Source organism: Mustela lutreola, chromosome 7, assembly GCF_030435805.1.
Source record: "Mustela lutreola isolate mMusLut2 chromosome 7, mMusLut2.pri, whole genome shotgun sequence".
In the NCBI taxonomy this organism is placed as follows: domain Eukaryota; kingdom Metazoa; phylum Chordata; class Mammalia; order Carnivora; family Mustelidae; genus Mustela; species Mustela lutreola.
This window is the reverse complement of record NC_081296.1, coordinates 91,469,592-91,483,301: the sequence shown is the minus strand read 5'-3', so window position 1 is coordinate 91,483,301 and position 13,710 is coordinate 91,469,592. Positions and strand designations below refer to the sequence as shown.

Below are 13,710 nucleotides of genomic sequence, written 5' to 3'. Positions count from 1 at the left end.
TAGCTTTATGGAGCTATAGTTAATACATAAAAGGGATTTTTACATTTAACACTAAAAACTTGAACAGCAAAGGAAAAAATAAATAAATTGGATTTCAGGGCACCTGGATGGCTCTGTTGATTAAGTGTCCAGCTTTTGGTTTCAGCTCAGGTCATATCTCAGGGGCTTGAGAACAAGCCCCATGTTGGGCTCCCCACTCAGTCGTGAAATCTGCTTCAGATTCTTTCTCCCTGTCCCTCCCTTTCTTACCCTACCCACTCACACACTGTCTCCCTCAAATAAATAAATAAAATCTTTAAAATAAGTAAATAAATAAATAGGATTTCATTAGACTTTAAACTTTGGTGCTTCAAATGAGACTGTAAATAAAGTGAGAAGACGGTCTACCGAATTGGAAAAATAATTGCAAATCATATATGTGATAAGGGACTTGAATCTAAAATATACAAAGAACTCATACAAACCAATAATTAGAAAACAACGGAGTTAAAAAATTAAGATCTGAAGGAACATTTTTCTTAATAAGATATGCAAATAACCAATTAGCTCATGAAAAGATAATTGACATCATTATCAGAGAAATGCAAATCAAAACCACAAAAAGGTACTACTTCCTTGACTAAAATCAAAAAGTAAGATAATAATAGTTGTAGGCTAGGATTTGGTACAATCTGAACCATGTTACACTGCTAATAGGAATGTGGAATGGTATAACTGCTATGGAAAATGATCTGGCAGTTCATCAAATAGTAAACACTGAATTACTGTATGGTCAGAAATTCCACTCTTAGGTAGATAGATACCCAAGAGAAATGAAATGATATATCCAGACAAAAACCTGTACATGGATGTTTATAGGAACATTATTCATAATAGCCAAAAAGTGGAAGCAACGCAAATGACCATCAATGGATGAATGGATAAAATATGATATTCATATAATGGAATATTATTTGTCCATGAAAAGGAATGAATATTTGACATGGTCCAGTGTAGATATACCTAGAAAATATTATGTTAGATGAAAGAAACCAGTCACAAAGACATGTGATAGGGAGATAGCTAAAGGATACAGGGTTTCTTTTTGATGAAAATGTTCTAAAATTGACTGTGGTAATGATTGCACATATCTGTGAATATACTGATACCCATTAAGTTGTACAGTGGGAAATTTCATTTCTATGAAGATCAAAGAGACATAATCTCCTTATTTGTCACACTTAAGTACAACAAAAACTCTAGACATTATATATAAACAAACATAAAAAGACTCCTGAAGGTGAAGAGGAAGACAACCAACTTAGGACCATGGAATGACATGATGATGGGTTCTCAAGGTTTTCTCTTTGTCTCCTGTATCTCCAAATTGGATCTGAAATAGGAATCTAGAAACATCAACAAGCACTGACCAAAAGAACCCCAACAAAAGTCCTCTTTTTCTAGGCAAAAGCCCAGGAAAGGAGCAACCTAGAAAGACAAAAAACTTTTAGACAGTAACTGCTCTGCTCTACTGTTCCAACCAAACACGGAAGAAAATACTATGACTCCCATCCCCATGCCTGACAACACAGGTCAGTTAGGGAGCCTAGCCTATCACCATCATGACACTGCAATGAGGGAATCCCAACACCACACGAGTAGAGAAGGCCAACCAGAAAACCAATATTTTCATCTCTGTCAGCTGATCATGTCCCTCCCCACACACACACCCCCCACACAATGTCAGTGATGACTACTTGAGGATCCTGGAATTCTCTCCCTACCCAGCATATGAGGTGCTCTTCCTCCCCACCAGGATAGATGAGAGGAAGCCTACTTGGAGAAGTAGGCCTTTTACCATCACCCAGCAGTAATAAGACTAACCCTACCAGTAATGACTAATGTTTCCTCAGTGGACACCACATAGGAAACCAGAACTCCTAATCCCACCTAAAAGTAATGAGGCGCTCCCCTATGCAGTTGTCCACCTGCCTATGGTGAAGCAGTAACCACCTTGCTATTTTGAGAGAGCTGTGTCACGAAACAGCCAGCTGAAACAAGTCTTAAATAAGATTCATAGTCTTATGATATAAAAATGCCCAAGCATTGATCAACTATCATACCAAGACCCAGCAAGGTCTCAAACTGGATGAAAAGAAGAAAATACATAGTAACACCAGATGACAAAGATTTTGAGGTAACCATAATAGACATACTTTGACTAGCAATTAGGAATACAGTTGAAATAAATGAAAAACAGAAAATCTGAAAATTTAACTACTGAAATAAAGTCAGTAGATATGCCAGCAACAGAGTTAGGTAGAGATGGGGGTACAGAAGAATCAATAAACTGGAAGAAAGAACAATAAAAAAATGTAACTAGCAGAGGGAGAAAAGGCTTAAGTACAATCAACAGAGCATCAGAGACCTATGGGGCTATAACAAAAGATTTAACATTCCTGTTATGTGAGTCCAAAAAAGAGAGAATAGGTTGGGTCTGAAAATTACTTGAAGAAATAATGTTGAAAATTTCCCAAATTGGCAAGAGAAATAAAGTGAATAAAGCTACAGATTAGAGAAGCTGTGTGAAACTCAAATAAGATAAATTGAAAGAAATCCATACAAGACACATCATAATTAAATAAGAAATCTCAAAACTTAAAAGCATCTGGGGAGAAGTTGTTTTTTATCTATAAGGAGAAAGTAATTAGAATAATAGGGAATTTCTTATCAGGAACTATAGAAGCCAGGGATGACTGGGTGGCACAGTCAGTTAAGCGTCCATCTCTTGGTCTTGGCTCAGATCTTCAGTTCAGGCCTTCATCTCAGGGTTGTGAGTTCAAGCCCCACATTGAGTTCCAAGCTGAGCATGGAACCTACTAAAAAACAAAACCAAACCACAAGAAACAAGCTATAATAGCCATAGAGAGTAACTATTTTTCAACTGCTGAGAGAAAAATTCTCAACCAGGCTCATATTAGCTAGTGAAGGAATGAAGCCAAACATTCTCAGATGAAGGAAAACTTAGAGAACCTGTTGCTGGCAGACCTACCCTAAAAGAACAACTAAACAAAGTTATATTAACAGAAAGAAAGCAATAGAAAGAAACTTGTAACATTAGAAAGAAAAAGTTTGACAAGAAAAAATATGGGTAAATACATTAGGCATTACTTTTTCTCTTGGGTTTTCTTAATTATGTTTGATGGTGCAAAAATTATTTCTGATGTGTTTCTAAGTGTAATGCCATGAAAATATTCATGACAATTATATTACAAACAATTAAGCATACAGGGGCATAAACTGAGGCAGGGTTTGTTAGTTCACTCAAATTGGTGAAGTGACATTGGTAGACTGTGATAAGTTATGTATATATAGTCTAATACCAAGAGCAACCACTTAAAAATAAATCAAAAAATACATTCAAAGAATGATAAATAAAAATGGAATTCTAGAAAATGTTTAAGTAATCGACAGGAGGCAGGTAAAATAAAGAAATGAAAAACAGAAAATAAACAGGAAACAGTAAAACAGCAGGCTTAAGCCCTAACATATCAGTAATTACATTAAATATAAGTGGTCTAAAAATACCAATTAAAAATTATCAGAGTGCATTAAAAGATAAGACCCCTCCTCTGTGCTATGTAAATTATATTCACTTCAAATATTTTAATATAGGCTGGTAGAGAGTAAAAGGATGGATAGGGTGCCTAGGTAGCCCAGTTAGTTAAGCATCCAACTCTTTATTTCAGCTTGGGTCATGATTTCAGGGTTGTGAGATTGAGCCCTCCATCAGGCTCCATGATCAGTGCGGAGTCTGCTTGAGATTCTCTCTCTCTCCTTCTGCCCATCCCCTGCATGTTGTCTCTCCCTCTGTCCCTCCCTTTTCTCTCTCTCAAATAAACAACTCTTTAAAGAAAAAACTAAAAGGATGTCAGAGTTCTATCATGTAAGCATTAATCAAAGGAAAGCTATAGTGGTTACATTAGTATTAGCTAAGGGAGACTTCAGAGCAGAGAGAATTTCTAGAGATGGTGATATTATAAAATGGCAGTCCAAGAAGACATAGTATGTGCTCAGCAAATAACACAACTGAAAAATATATGAAACAAAACTGATAGAACTAAAAAATGAAATAGACAAATCCATAGTTATGGATAGAGACTTCACCTCTTTCTCAACAACTAAAAGAAGAGCCAGGCAGAAAATCAGCAAGTATATAGAAGAACTCAACAATACCATCAAGCAACATTTATAGAACACTTTACCCAACATCATTGCAATACATATTCTTTTCAAGTGTCCATGGACCATATACCAAGATAGACATATTAGACCATAAAAAACACTTCAGCAAACTTAAAAGCGTTGAAATCATTCAGTATGTTCTCTAATTACAGTGAGAAAAAATGTGAAATCATTAGCAGAAAGATAATGGGAGAATCTCCAAATTCTTGGCAAAGTTACATAGTATATAATTCTATTTATATAACATTCTTCTAACATTTTAGAATTTAAATTCAGTTAATTAACATATAATATATTATTGGTTTTAGAGGTACAGGCCTGGATTTATCTGTCTTATGTAATTCCCAGTGTTCATTACCTTACATGCCCTCCTTAATGTCCATCACCCAGCTACCCCATTGCGCTACCCCCCTCCCCTCCATTAATCTTCAGTTTGTTTCCTATGATTAAGAATCATTTATGGTTTGTCTCCCTTCCTGGTTTCATCTTGTTTCATTTTTTCCACTGTTCCCCTATGATCCTCTGCCTTATTTCTTAAATTACACATATCAGTGAGATCATATGATAATTGTCTTTCTCTGATGGACTTACTTCACTTAGCATAAATACCCTCTAGTTCTGTCATTGCAAATGGCAAGATTTCATCTTTGATTGCTATGTAATAGTCCTGTGTGTGTGTGTGTGTGTGTATGTATATCATATCTTCTTTATCCATTCATCTGTCGATGGACATCTGGGCTCTTTCCATAGCTTGGATTTTGTGGACATTGAAACTATAAATATAAGGGTTCAGGTGCCCTTTTGGATCACTACATTTGTATATTTGGGATAAACACCCAGTAGTGTGATTGCTGGGTCATAGGGTAGCTCTATTTTCAACTTTTTAAGGAACCTCCATGCTGTTTTCCAGAGTGACTGCACCAGCTTGCATTCCTACCAATAGTGTAGGAGGGTTCTCCTCTCTGTACATTCCAACCAACATCTGTCATTTCCTGACCTGTTAATTTTAGCCATTCTCACTGGTGTGAGGTGGTATCTCATTGTGGTTTTGATTAGTATTTCCCTGATGCAGAGTGATGTTGAGCATTTTTTCATGTGTCTCTTAGCCATTTGTATGTCTTTGGAGAAATGTCTGTTCATGTCTTCACTGACATGAAGAAGAAGTTCATGTCTTCTGCCCATTTCTTGATTGGAGTATTAGTTCTTTGGGTGTTGAGTTTGATAAGTTCTCTCTAGACTTCGGATACTAACCCATTATCTGATACGTCATTTGCAAATATATTCTCCGATTCTGTTGGTTGTCTTTTGGTTTTGCCAACTGTTTGCTTTGGTGTGCAAAAGCTTTTTATCTTGAAGAAGTTCCAGTAGTTAAATTTGCCTTTATTGTCCTTGCCTTTGGAGACATGTATAATAAGAAGTTGCTGTGGCCAGGTCAAGTTGCTGCCTGTGTTCTCTTCTAGGATTTTGATGGATTCCTGTCTCACATTTAGGTCTTTTATCCATTTTGAGTATATTTTTTGTGTTTAAGGAAATGGTCCAGTTTCATCCTCCTGCATGTGGGTGTCCAGTTTTCCTTACACCATTTGTCGAGGACACTGTCTTTTTTCCATTGGATATTCCTTCCTGCTTTGTTGAAGATTAGTTGGCCATATTGTTGAGGGTCCATTTTTGGGTTCTCTGTTGTGTTCCATTGATCTATGTGTCTGTTTTTGTGCCACTACCATATTGTCTTGATGATTACAGCTTTGTAATAGAGCTTGAAGTCCAGAATTGTGATGCCATCAGCTTTGGTTTCTTTTTCAACATTCCTTTGGCTATTTGGGGTCTTTTCTGGTTCTATATAAATTTTAGGATTATTTGTTCTAGCTCTGTGAAAAAAGAAGATGGTATTTTGATAGGAATTGCATTGAATGTATAGATTGTTCTAGGTGGCATAGACATTTTAGCAATATTTGTCCTTCCAGTCCATGAACATGGAACGTTTTTCCTTGTTTTTATGTCTTCCTCAACTTCTTTCATGAATGTTCTATAGTTTTCTGAGTACACATCCTTTACATCTTTGGTTAGGTTTATTCCTAGGTATCTTATAGTTTTGGGTGCAATTGTAAATGGGATCAACTCCTTAGGTGCAGTTGTAAATGGGTTCAACTCCTTAGGTATGATTGTAAATGATTGTTAGTATATATATAAGAGTGCAATTGATTTCTGTGCATTGATTTTATCTGCCACTTTGCTGAATTCCTGTATGAGTTCTGGCAATTTGGGGTGGAGTCTTTTGGGTTTTCCACATAGAATATTATGTGTTCTGGAAAGAGTGAGAGTTTAACTTTTTCTTTGCCAATTCAGATGCCTTTTATTTCTTTTTGTTATCTGATTGCTGAGGCTAGGACTTCTAGTACTACGTACAGCAGTGGTGATGTGGACATACCTGCCGTGTTCCTGACCTTAGGGGAAAATCTATGAGTTTTTCCCCATTGAAATGATACTTAGTAAGGGCTTTTCATATATGGCTTTTATGATATTCAGGTATGTTCCCTCTGCCTCTACACTGTGAAGAGTTTTAGTCAAGAAAGGATGCTGTACTTTGTCAAATGCTTTTTCTGCATCTATTGAGATGATCCTATGGTTCTTGTTCTTTCTTTCATTTATGTGGTATATCACATTGATTTGCAGGTGTTGAACCACATTTGCAGCCCAAGAATAAATCCCACTTGATCATGATGTATAATCCTCTTAATGTACTATTGGATCTTATTGGCTAGTATCTTGGTGAGAATTTTTTCGTCTTTGTTCATCAGAGATATTGGTCTGTAATTCTTTTTGGTGGGGTCTCTGTCTGGTTTTGGGATTGAGGTACTGCTGGTTTCATAGAAAGAGTTTGGAAGTTTTTATTCCATTTCTGTTTTTTTAAAAAGCTTCAAAAGACTAGGTATTAATTCTTCTTCAAATGTTTGGTAGAATTCCCCTGGGAAGCCATCTGGCCCTGGGCTCTTGTTTGTTTGGAGATTTTTAATTATTGCTTCAATTTCCTTGCTGGTTATGTGTCTCTTCAGGTTTTCTGTTTCTTTCTGTTTCAGTTTTGGTAGTTTATATATCTCTAAGAATGCATTTCATCCAGATTGCCTAATTTGTTGTCATATATTGCCCATAATATGTTCTTATAATTGTTTGTATTTCTTTGGTGTTAGTTGTGATAGCTCCTCTTTCATTCATGATTTTATTTATCTGGATCCTTTCTCTTTTCTTTTCTTTTTTTTTTTTTTTAAGATTTTATCCATTTATTTATTTGACAGACAGAGATCACAAGTAGGCAGAGAGAGAGAGAGAGGGAAGCAGGCTCCCTGCCGAGCAGAGAGCCCGATGTGGGACTCGATCCCAGGACCCTGAGATCATGACCTGAGCTGAAGGCAGTGGCTTAACCCACTGAGCCACCCAGGAGCCCCTCTCTTTTCTTTTTGATAAGTCTGGCCAGGGGATTATCAATCTTACTAATTTTTTCACAGAACCAGCTCCTAGTTTCATTGATCTGTTCTATTCTTTTGGGTTTAGGCTTTATTTGCTGTTCTTTCTCTAGCCCCTTTAGGTATAAGTTTAGGTTGTATATTTGAGAACTTTTTTATTTCCTGAGAAAGGTTTGTATTGCTATATACTTCCCTCTTAAGGCCACCTTTGCTACATCCCAAAGATTTTGAAGAGTTGTCTTCTCATTTTCATTAGTTTTTGTGAATTTTTAAAATTCTTCTTTAATTTCCTGGGTGAACCATTCATTCTTTAGTGTGGTCTGAAAATATGTAGGGAATGATCCGAGTCTTTTGATACTGGTTAAGAGGAGGATTGATCCAAAATGGTGGTGGAATAGGAGATCTGAATTTCATCTGGTCCCAAGAATTCAGCTAGATAGCTTTCAAATGATTCTAAACACCTGTGAACTCAGCCAGAGATCTAAGGAGAAAAAAAAAAATAGCTGTAGTTCTATGAATAGAAAAGTGACCACTTTTTGTAAGAATGACAAAATGGAAAAACTCACCTCAGAGAAGAGAACAAGAGGCAGTACTGACTGCCAGGAACCTAATCAGTATGAACATAAGTAAGATGTTGGAATTTGAGTTCAGAATAATGATTATAAAGATACTAGTTGGGTTCAAAAGAAGCATAGATGACAGCAGAGAATCCCTTTCTAGAGAAGTAAAAAAACTAAAAACCAAGTTGAAATAAAAAAGGCTATTAATGAGATGCAATAAAAAATGGAAGCTCTAACTACTAGGATAAAGGAGGCAAAAGAGAGAATTAGTGATATACAAGACAAAATGATGGAGAATAAAGAAGCTGAAAAAAGATAACTCTTGGATCACAAAGGGAGAATTAGAGTGATAAGTGATACTATAAAGCAGAATAATATTAGAATAATTTGGAGAGATGGGGGCAGAAGGTATATTGGAGCAAATTATAGCAGAGAACTTACCTGTTCTGGGAAAGGAAATGGGCATTCAAGTCTAGGAGGCACAGAGGATTCCTCTCAGAAATCAGTAAAAACAGGTCAACGCCCTGACATGTAATAGTGAAACTTGCAAATCTCAGAGACAAAGAGAAAATCCTGAATGCAGCTCAGAACAAGAGGTCTGTAACCTACAAGGATAGAAACTTTAGAATGGCAGCAAACCTATCTACAGAGACCTGGCAGGCCAGAAAGAACTGGCATAATATATTCAGGGTGCTGAATGAGAAGAATATGCAACCAAGAATACTTATATTCAGCTAGGATGTATTTCGAAATAATAGTGATAAAAAGCTTCCACGACAGCAGAAACTTAAAGAAAATTTGTGATCACCAAACCAGCCCTGCAAGAAATTTTAAAAGGGATCCTCAAAGCAAAGAGAGAGCCCCAAAGTATCATAGTCCTGAAAGGAACAGAAACAATATTAACAGTTACTCTGCAGGTAATACAATGTTACTAAATTCTTATCTTTCAATAGTTACTCTGAATGTAAATGGGCTAACTGCTCCAGTCAAAAAACACAGGGTATCAGATTGAATAAAAAAGCAAGACCCATGGATTTTCTGTCTGCAAGAGACTCATTTTAGACCCAAATACACCTCCAGAGTTGAAGTGAGAGGGTAGGGTAGGAAACCATTTATCATGCCAGGGGATATCAAAAGAAAGCTGGGGTAGCAATCCTTATATCAGACAAATTAGATTTTAAACCAAAGACTGTAATAAAGAGTTGAGGAAGGACACTATGTCATAAGTAAGAATCTATGCAAGAAGATCTAACAATTGTAAATATTTATGCATGGGAGCAGTAAAATATATAAGCCAATTAATAAAATCAATGAAACACATCAACAGTAATGCAATAATAGGGGACTTTACCCCCTCACTGCAATGGAAAGACCGGCTAAGCAGAAGATCCACAAGGAAATAAGGGCTTTGAATGACAGACTGGACCAAGTGGACTTCACTTGTATATTTGAAACATTCCATCCTAAAGCAACAGAATACACACTCGCCTCTGGTGCATGTGGAACATTCTCTAGAATAGATCACCTACTGGGTCACAGATCAGGTCTATTTATACAACATTCTTGAAATGACCCATTTAGTAGTAAAAAACAGATTACTCATTGTCAGGGTTTGAGGAGGTAGTATAAGAGGGAAGTGGGTGTGGCTCATGTAACAGGGTAACATGGGGGATCCTTATGGCCGTTGAAATGTTCTGTTTCTCAGTCATGTTAATGCCGGTATCCTGTGGTGTTTTTGTTTTGTTTCCTGCTTTTGAGAGAGAGAGTATAAGCAGGGGGCAGGGAGACAGAGGAAGAGGGAGAGAATCTCAAGCACGCTTCATGCTGAGACTCAGAGATCATGACCTGAGCTGATATCAAGACTTGGACACCCAACCCACTGAACCCCATCCAGTATCCTGGTTTTAATATAGTTTTGCATTTGGGGTAATCTGGTTATAGAGTACATAGGACCGCCTTTTTATTATTTTTAAAAACTTCTTATTAACCTACAGTTATCTCCAGTTAAAAAATGGAATTTAAAAAATGGAGATTATTGAGTACTGTATAAACGTTTGGAGCAAAGGAACTCTAGAATGAGACCTTTTCTCCATTACATGATCAGAGAACTGATCTGAAAATAACCTTTTCTCTAAAAGAAAGCAAAAGGTTTGCCCTTTGATACTATTTTTCACCTATCATATTTGAAAAGATCATAAAGTTTGATAATATATTTGTGAGGCCATGAGGGGAACAAGTTTTCTTATACGCTGTTGATGCCATCTATAGACATTTTAGTGAGTTTTAAAATTAGAAGTTTACATGCCCATTGACTTATAGTTCCATTTTTAACTATCCTGTAGATCTACTTTCACAAATGCAACATGACATGTATTCTGTGTTATTCACTTCATCATTGACATATTAACAAAAGATTGCAAGCAACCTAAATACCCTTTAAGTAGGGAACTAGTTAATTATTGTACATCAAGAAAATGAACTTCTGTGAAGCAATGAAAACAGAATAAGGAAGCTCTTTTCATACTAATGAATACTCTTCAAGGTATTTTAAATGCAAAAAAGGATGGTGGGAAACACTGTATGTGTTGCTCTGTGTGTATACACATACATGTAGGAATTTAATTATATATACAGAGAACATTTTTGAAAGGATATTTAAGAAATTGCTTTCTGGAGGCACCTGGCTGGCTCAGTTAAGCAGCTGGTCTTGATTTTAGCTCAGGTCATGATCTCAGAGCCCTGGGACTGAGCTCCACATTGGGCCCTACATTCAGTGGGGGGTCCTCAAGTGGGGTCTACTTAAGGATTCTTTCTCTCCTTCTCCCATTTTCCCTCTTCCCACTTGTGCATTCTCTCTCTTTATCTCCAAAATAAATAAATCTTGGAATGCCTGAGGGTTTCATTCAGTTGAGTGTCTGTCTTTTACTCACGTCATGATCGCAGGGTTCTGGGATCAATTCAGACTCTTTGCTCAGTGGGGAGCAGTTCTTTTCCCTTTGCCTGCTGCTCCTCCTACTTGTGCTTGCTCACTCTCTCTCTCTCTCTCTGACAAATAAATATTTTTTAAAAAAAATTTAAATAAATCTTTAAAAAGGAAAAGAGGGGCATTGGGTGGCTCAGTCGGTTAAGTGTCTGCCTTTGGCTCAGGTCATGATCTCAGGACCCTGAAATCGAGCCCCTCGTCGGGCTCCCTGCTCACTGGGGAGTCTGCTTCTCCTTCTTCCTCTGTTCCCCGTACTTGTGTTCTCTCTCTAATATATACATAAAATCTTTTTTAAAAAGAGATATAAATTGCTTTCTGGGAGGGGAACTGAGCACCAAAGATGAGAGAAATAGAAGGAAGAATTTTGGTATACTTTTGAAATTTTAATTATATGAATATCACTGAGTCAAATTTTAAAATATAAGTGTTGAGGCAATCTTATAGTAATGACATAAAAACTAATTTCTTATTCAGATGTTCAGTCATTGTGATGATATTGATAGTTGAGACATGTTCAGTTCACATGGTGCAAAAATTGGTTTTTATAATTCTCACTGTATCGGTTATTCAGATTTTTAAATTTTTAATTGGAGTATAATTAACATACAGTATTATATTACTTTTAGGTGTACACTATAATGATTCAGCAGTTCTACACATTACTCAGTGCTGATCATAAGTGTACTCAATCCCCTTTATTTCACCCACAGCCCCACCTTCCTTCCCTCTGCCAATCCCCAGTTTCCTGTGTTTAAGAGTATACTTTTTTTGTTTCTTTCCTTCTTCATTCATTTGTTCTATTTTTTAAATTCCACATGTAAGTGAAATCAAATGGTTTTGGTCTTTTTCTGACTGACTTATTGTACTTGCATTAATTGTACCCTTTAGGTCCATCCGTATTTCAGACTTCATTTTTTAAAAACATGTATAAAGTGATTTCCTGAGTGGAGAGTTATAAAGTAATGTTTAAGTTTCTTTTTTCTTTTTTGCTTCTTTTTGCTTTCTAATGTTTTCTTTAATTTTCAACAGTGAAAACAAGTTGCTCTGGGTATTGCACAAGTCAGGAAATATTACCCGATGTATTGACCCTGATATTAGTGTGTATTTTATTTATAATCGGGAAAAAAATGTGTAAAAATCTTTGCAAAGATTAATTTGTAGTTTTTTAATGCATTAGAAGTGCAGTTAAGTTCTACATATTTGTATTTTTGTTTTGAGCTGTTTGATAGGTACTAAAAATTAAGAAGCCAGTTTCGATGAATAAATATAACACATCTAATTAATCATCTTATCAAAGTGACATTACTGTTTTAACTTTTCCCCAGATCATTTCCAGTCTTGTTTTTTGCCACTTGATTTTTTTACTCTGGCTATGGGGTCCTCCCATAGCCTTTATGATTTAGCATTAATACCTAGTAGCCTAACAAAAGATGCATACTCTACAGCAGTTAATTTCTTTCCTAATTAACTCCTATTAATTATGGATCCACAAATACTTACAAAGTACCAGTGTAAACAGAACATCTCCAAGTAGTAATTCTGGATCAAGTATTGGTTGATAACATGCCAAAGACTTTCGTCTCCACGTTTTTGCAAATTGAGAAATTTGAGTCTATTTCAGTAGTAAGTTTTTGTGTTTTGTTTAGTTGATTAATATTATGTGTCATTGCTCCCAGGTCAATCTTACAAACCATTGTGGTTTCATGGGAGGACTACAAAAAAACAAAAGCACTGGATTGACCACACCATATTTTGCTACCTCTACAGTAGAAGTAATATTTCATGTATCAACAAGAATGCCTTCTGATAATGATGACTCCTTGACCAAAAAAGTAAGTGCTGAGGAAAAAATGTTGAGTTAAAATCCTTGCAATTAAGAAGATAAATACATAAAATAGTAAGTAGTTGATCAAGCACTATTTCTGAGTATTCCACTCTTCATTTAATACTATCTTCAGAAACAAGATTGTTGTAGAGCTAATGCTGTTTTCATTAATGATAATATTGAAAGTTATTACCTTAAAGGATTTGCCTTTAAGAAAATGGGGATATGACAAACTGAAAAACTTCTACATATGTTCAAATGGGTGAAATTATATTTCAAGTCTCTTCATACACAAATAGATATAATGGTTATATTGATTGAGGGAGAGCAAAAGTTTATATTATTATAAAGCACTTAAAATATAACATTCTTTATCATAAATTTTAACTATAAAACTAAGAGCAGATAAGATAAACCATAATAATAAAAAAGAATTTTACTACCCTAGAATTTACAAGAGATGTGGTGGAATGGTTTTGATGGCCCTTGTGCTTTAAACCTACACCATCATTTTTCTGTAGGTGGCACTGGCATTTAAGAGTCGTTCTAGTGATTGTAGGGGTACCTCAGAGTACAGTTATATGTATTCAATCATGTTTGGTTTTCTTAGGGAGAAATATTTTTAAGAATAAAACCTTGTCCAGTATTTCTTCACCT

General features: G+C 35.9%; 1 protein-coding gene across 7 annotated transcripts in view; it reads left to right on the top strand.

Moving 5' to 3' along the window:
- Positions 1-13,710, top strand: part of RALGAPA1 (Ral GTPase activating protein catalytic subunit alpha 1) — a 247,497-nt gene that overhangs the window by 181,116 nt on the left and 52,671 nt on the right. For all 7 annotated transcript variants that reach the window (XM_059181915.1, XM_059181914.1, XM_059181918.1 and 4 more), the window contains one exon: positions 12,905-13,060. In XM_059181915.1, the coding sequence (XP_059037898.1) occupies positions 12,905-13,060 (156 nt within the window). The remainder of the gene's footprint in view (positions 1-12,904; positions 13,061-13,710) is intronic.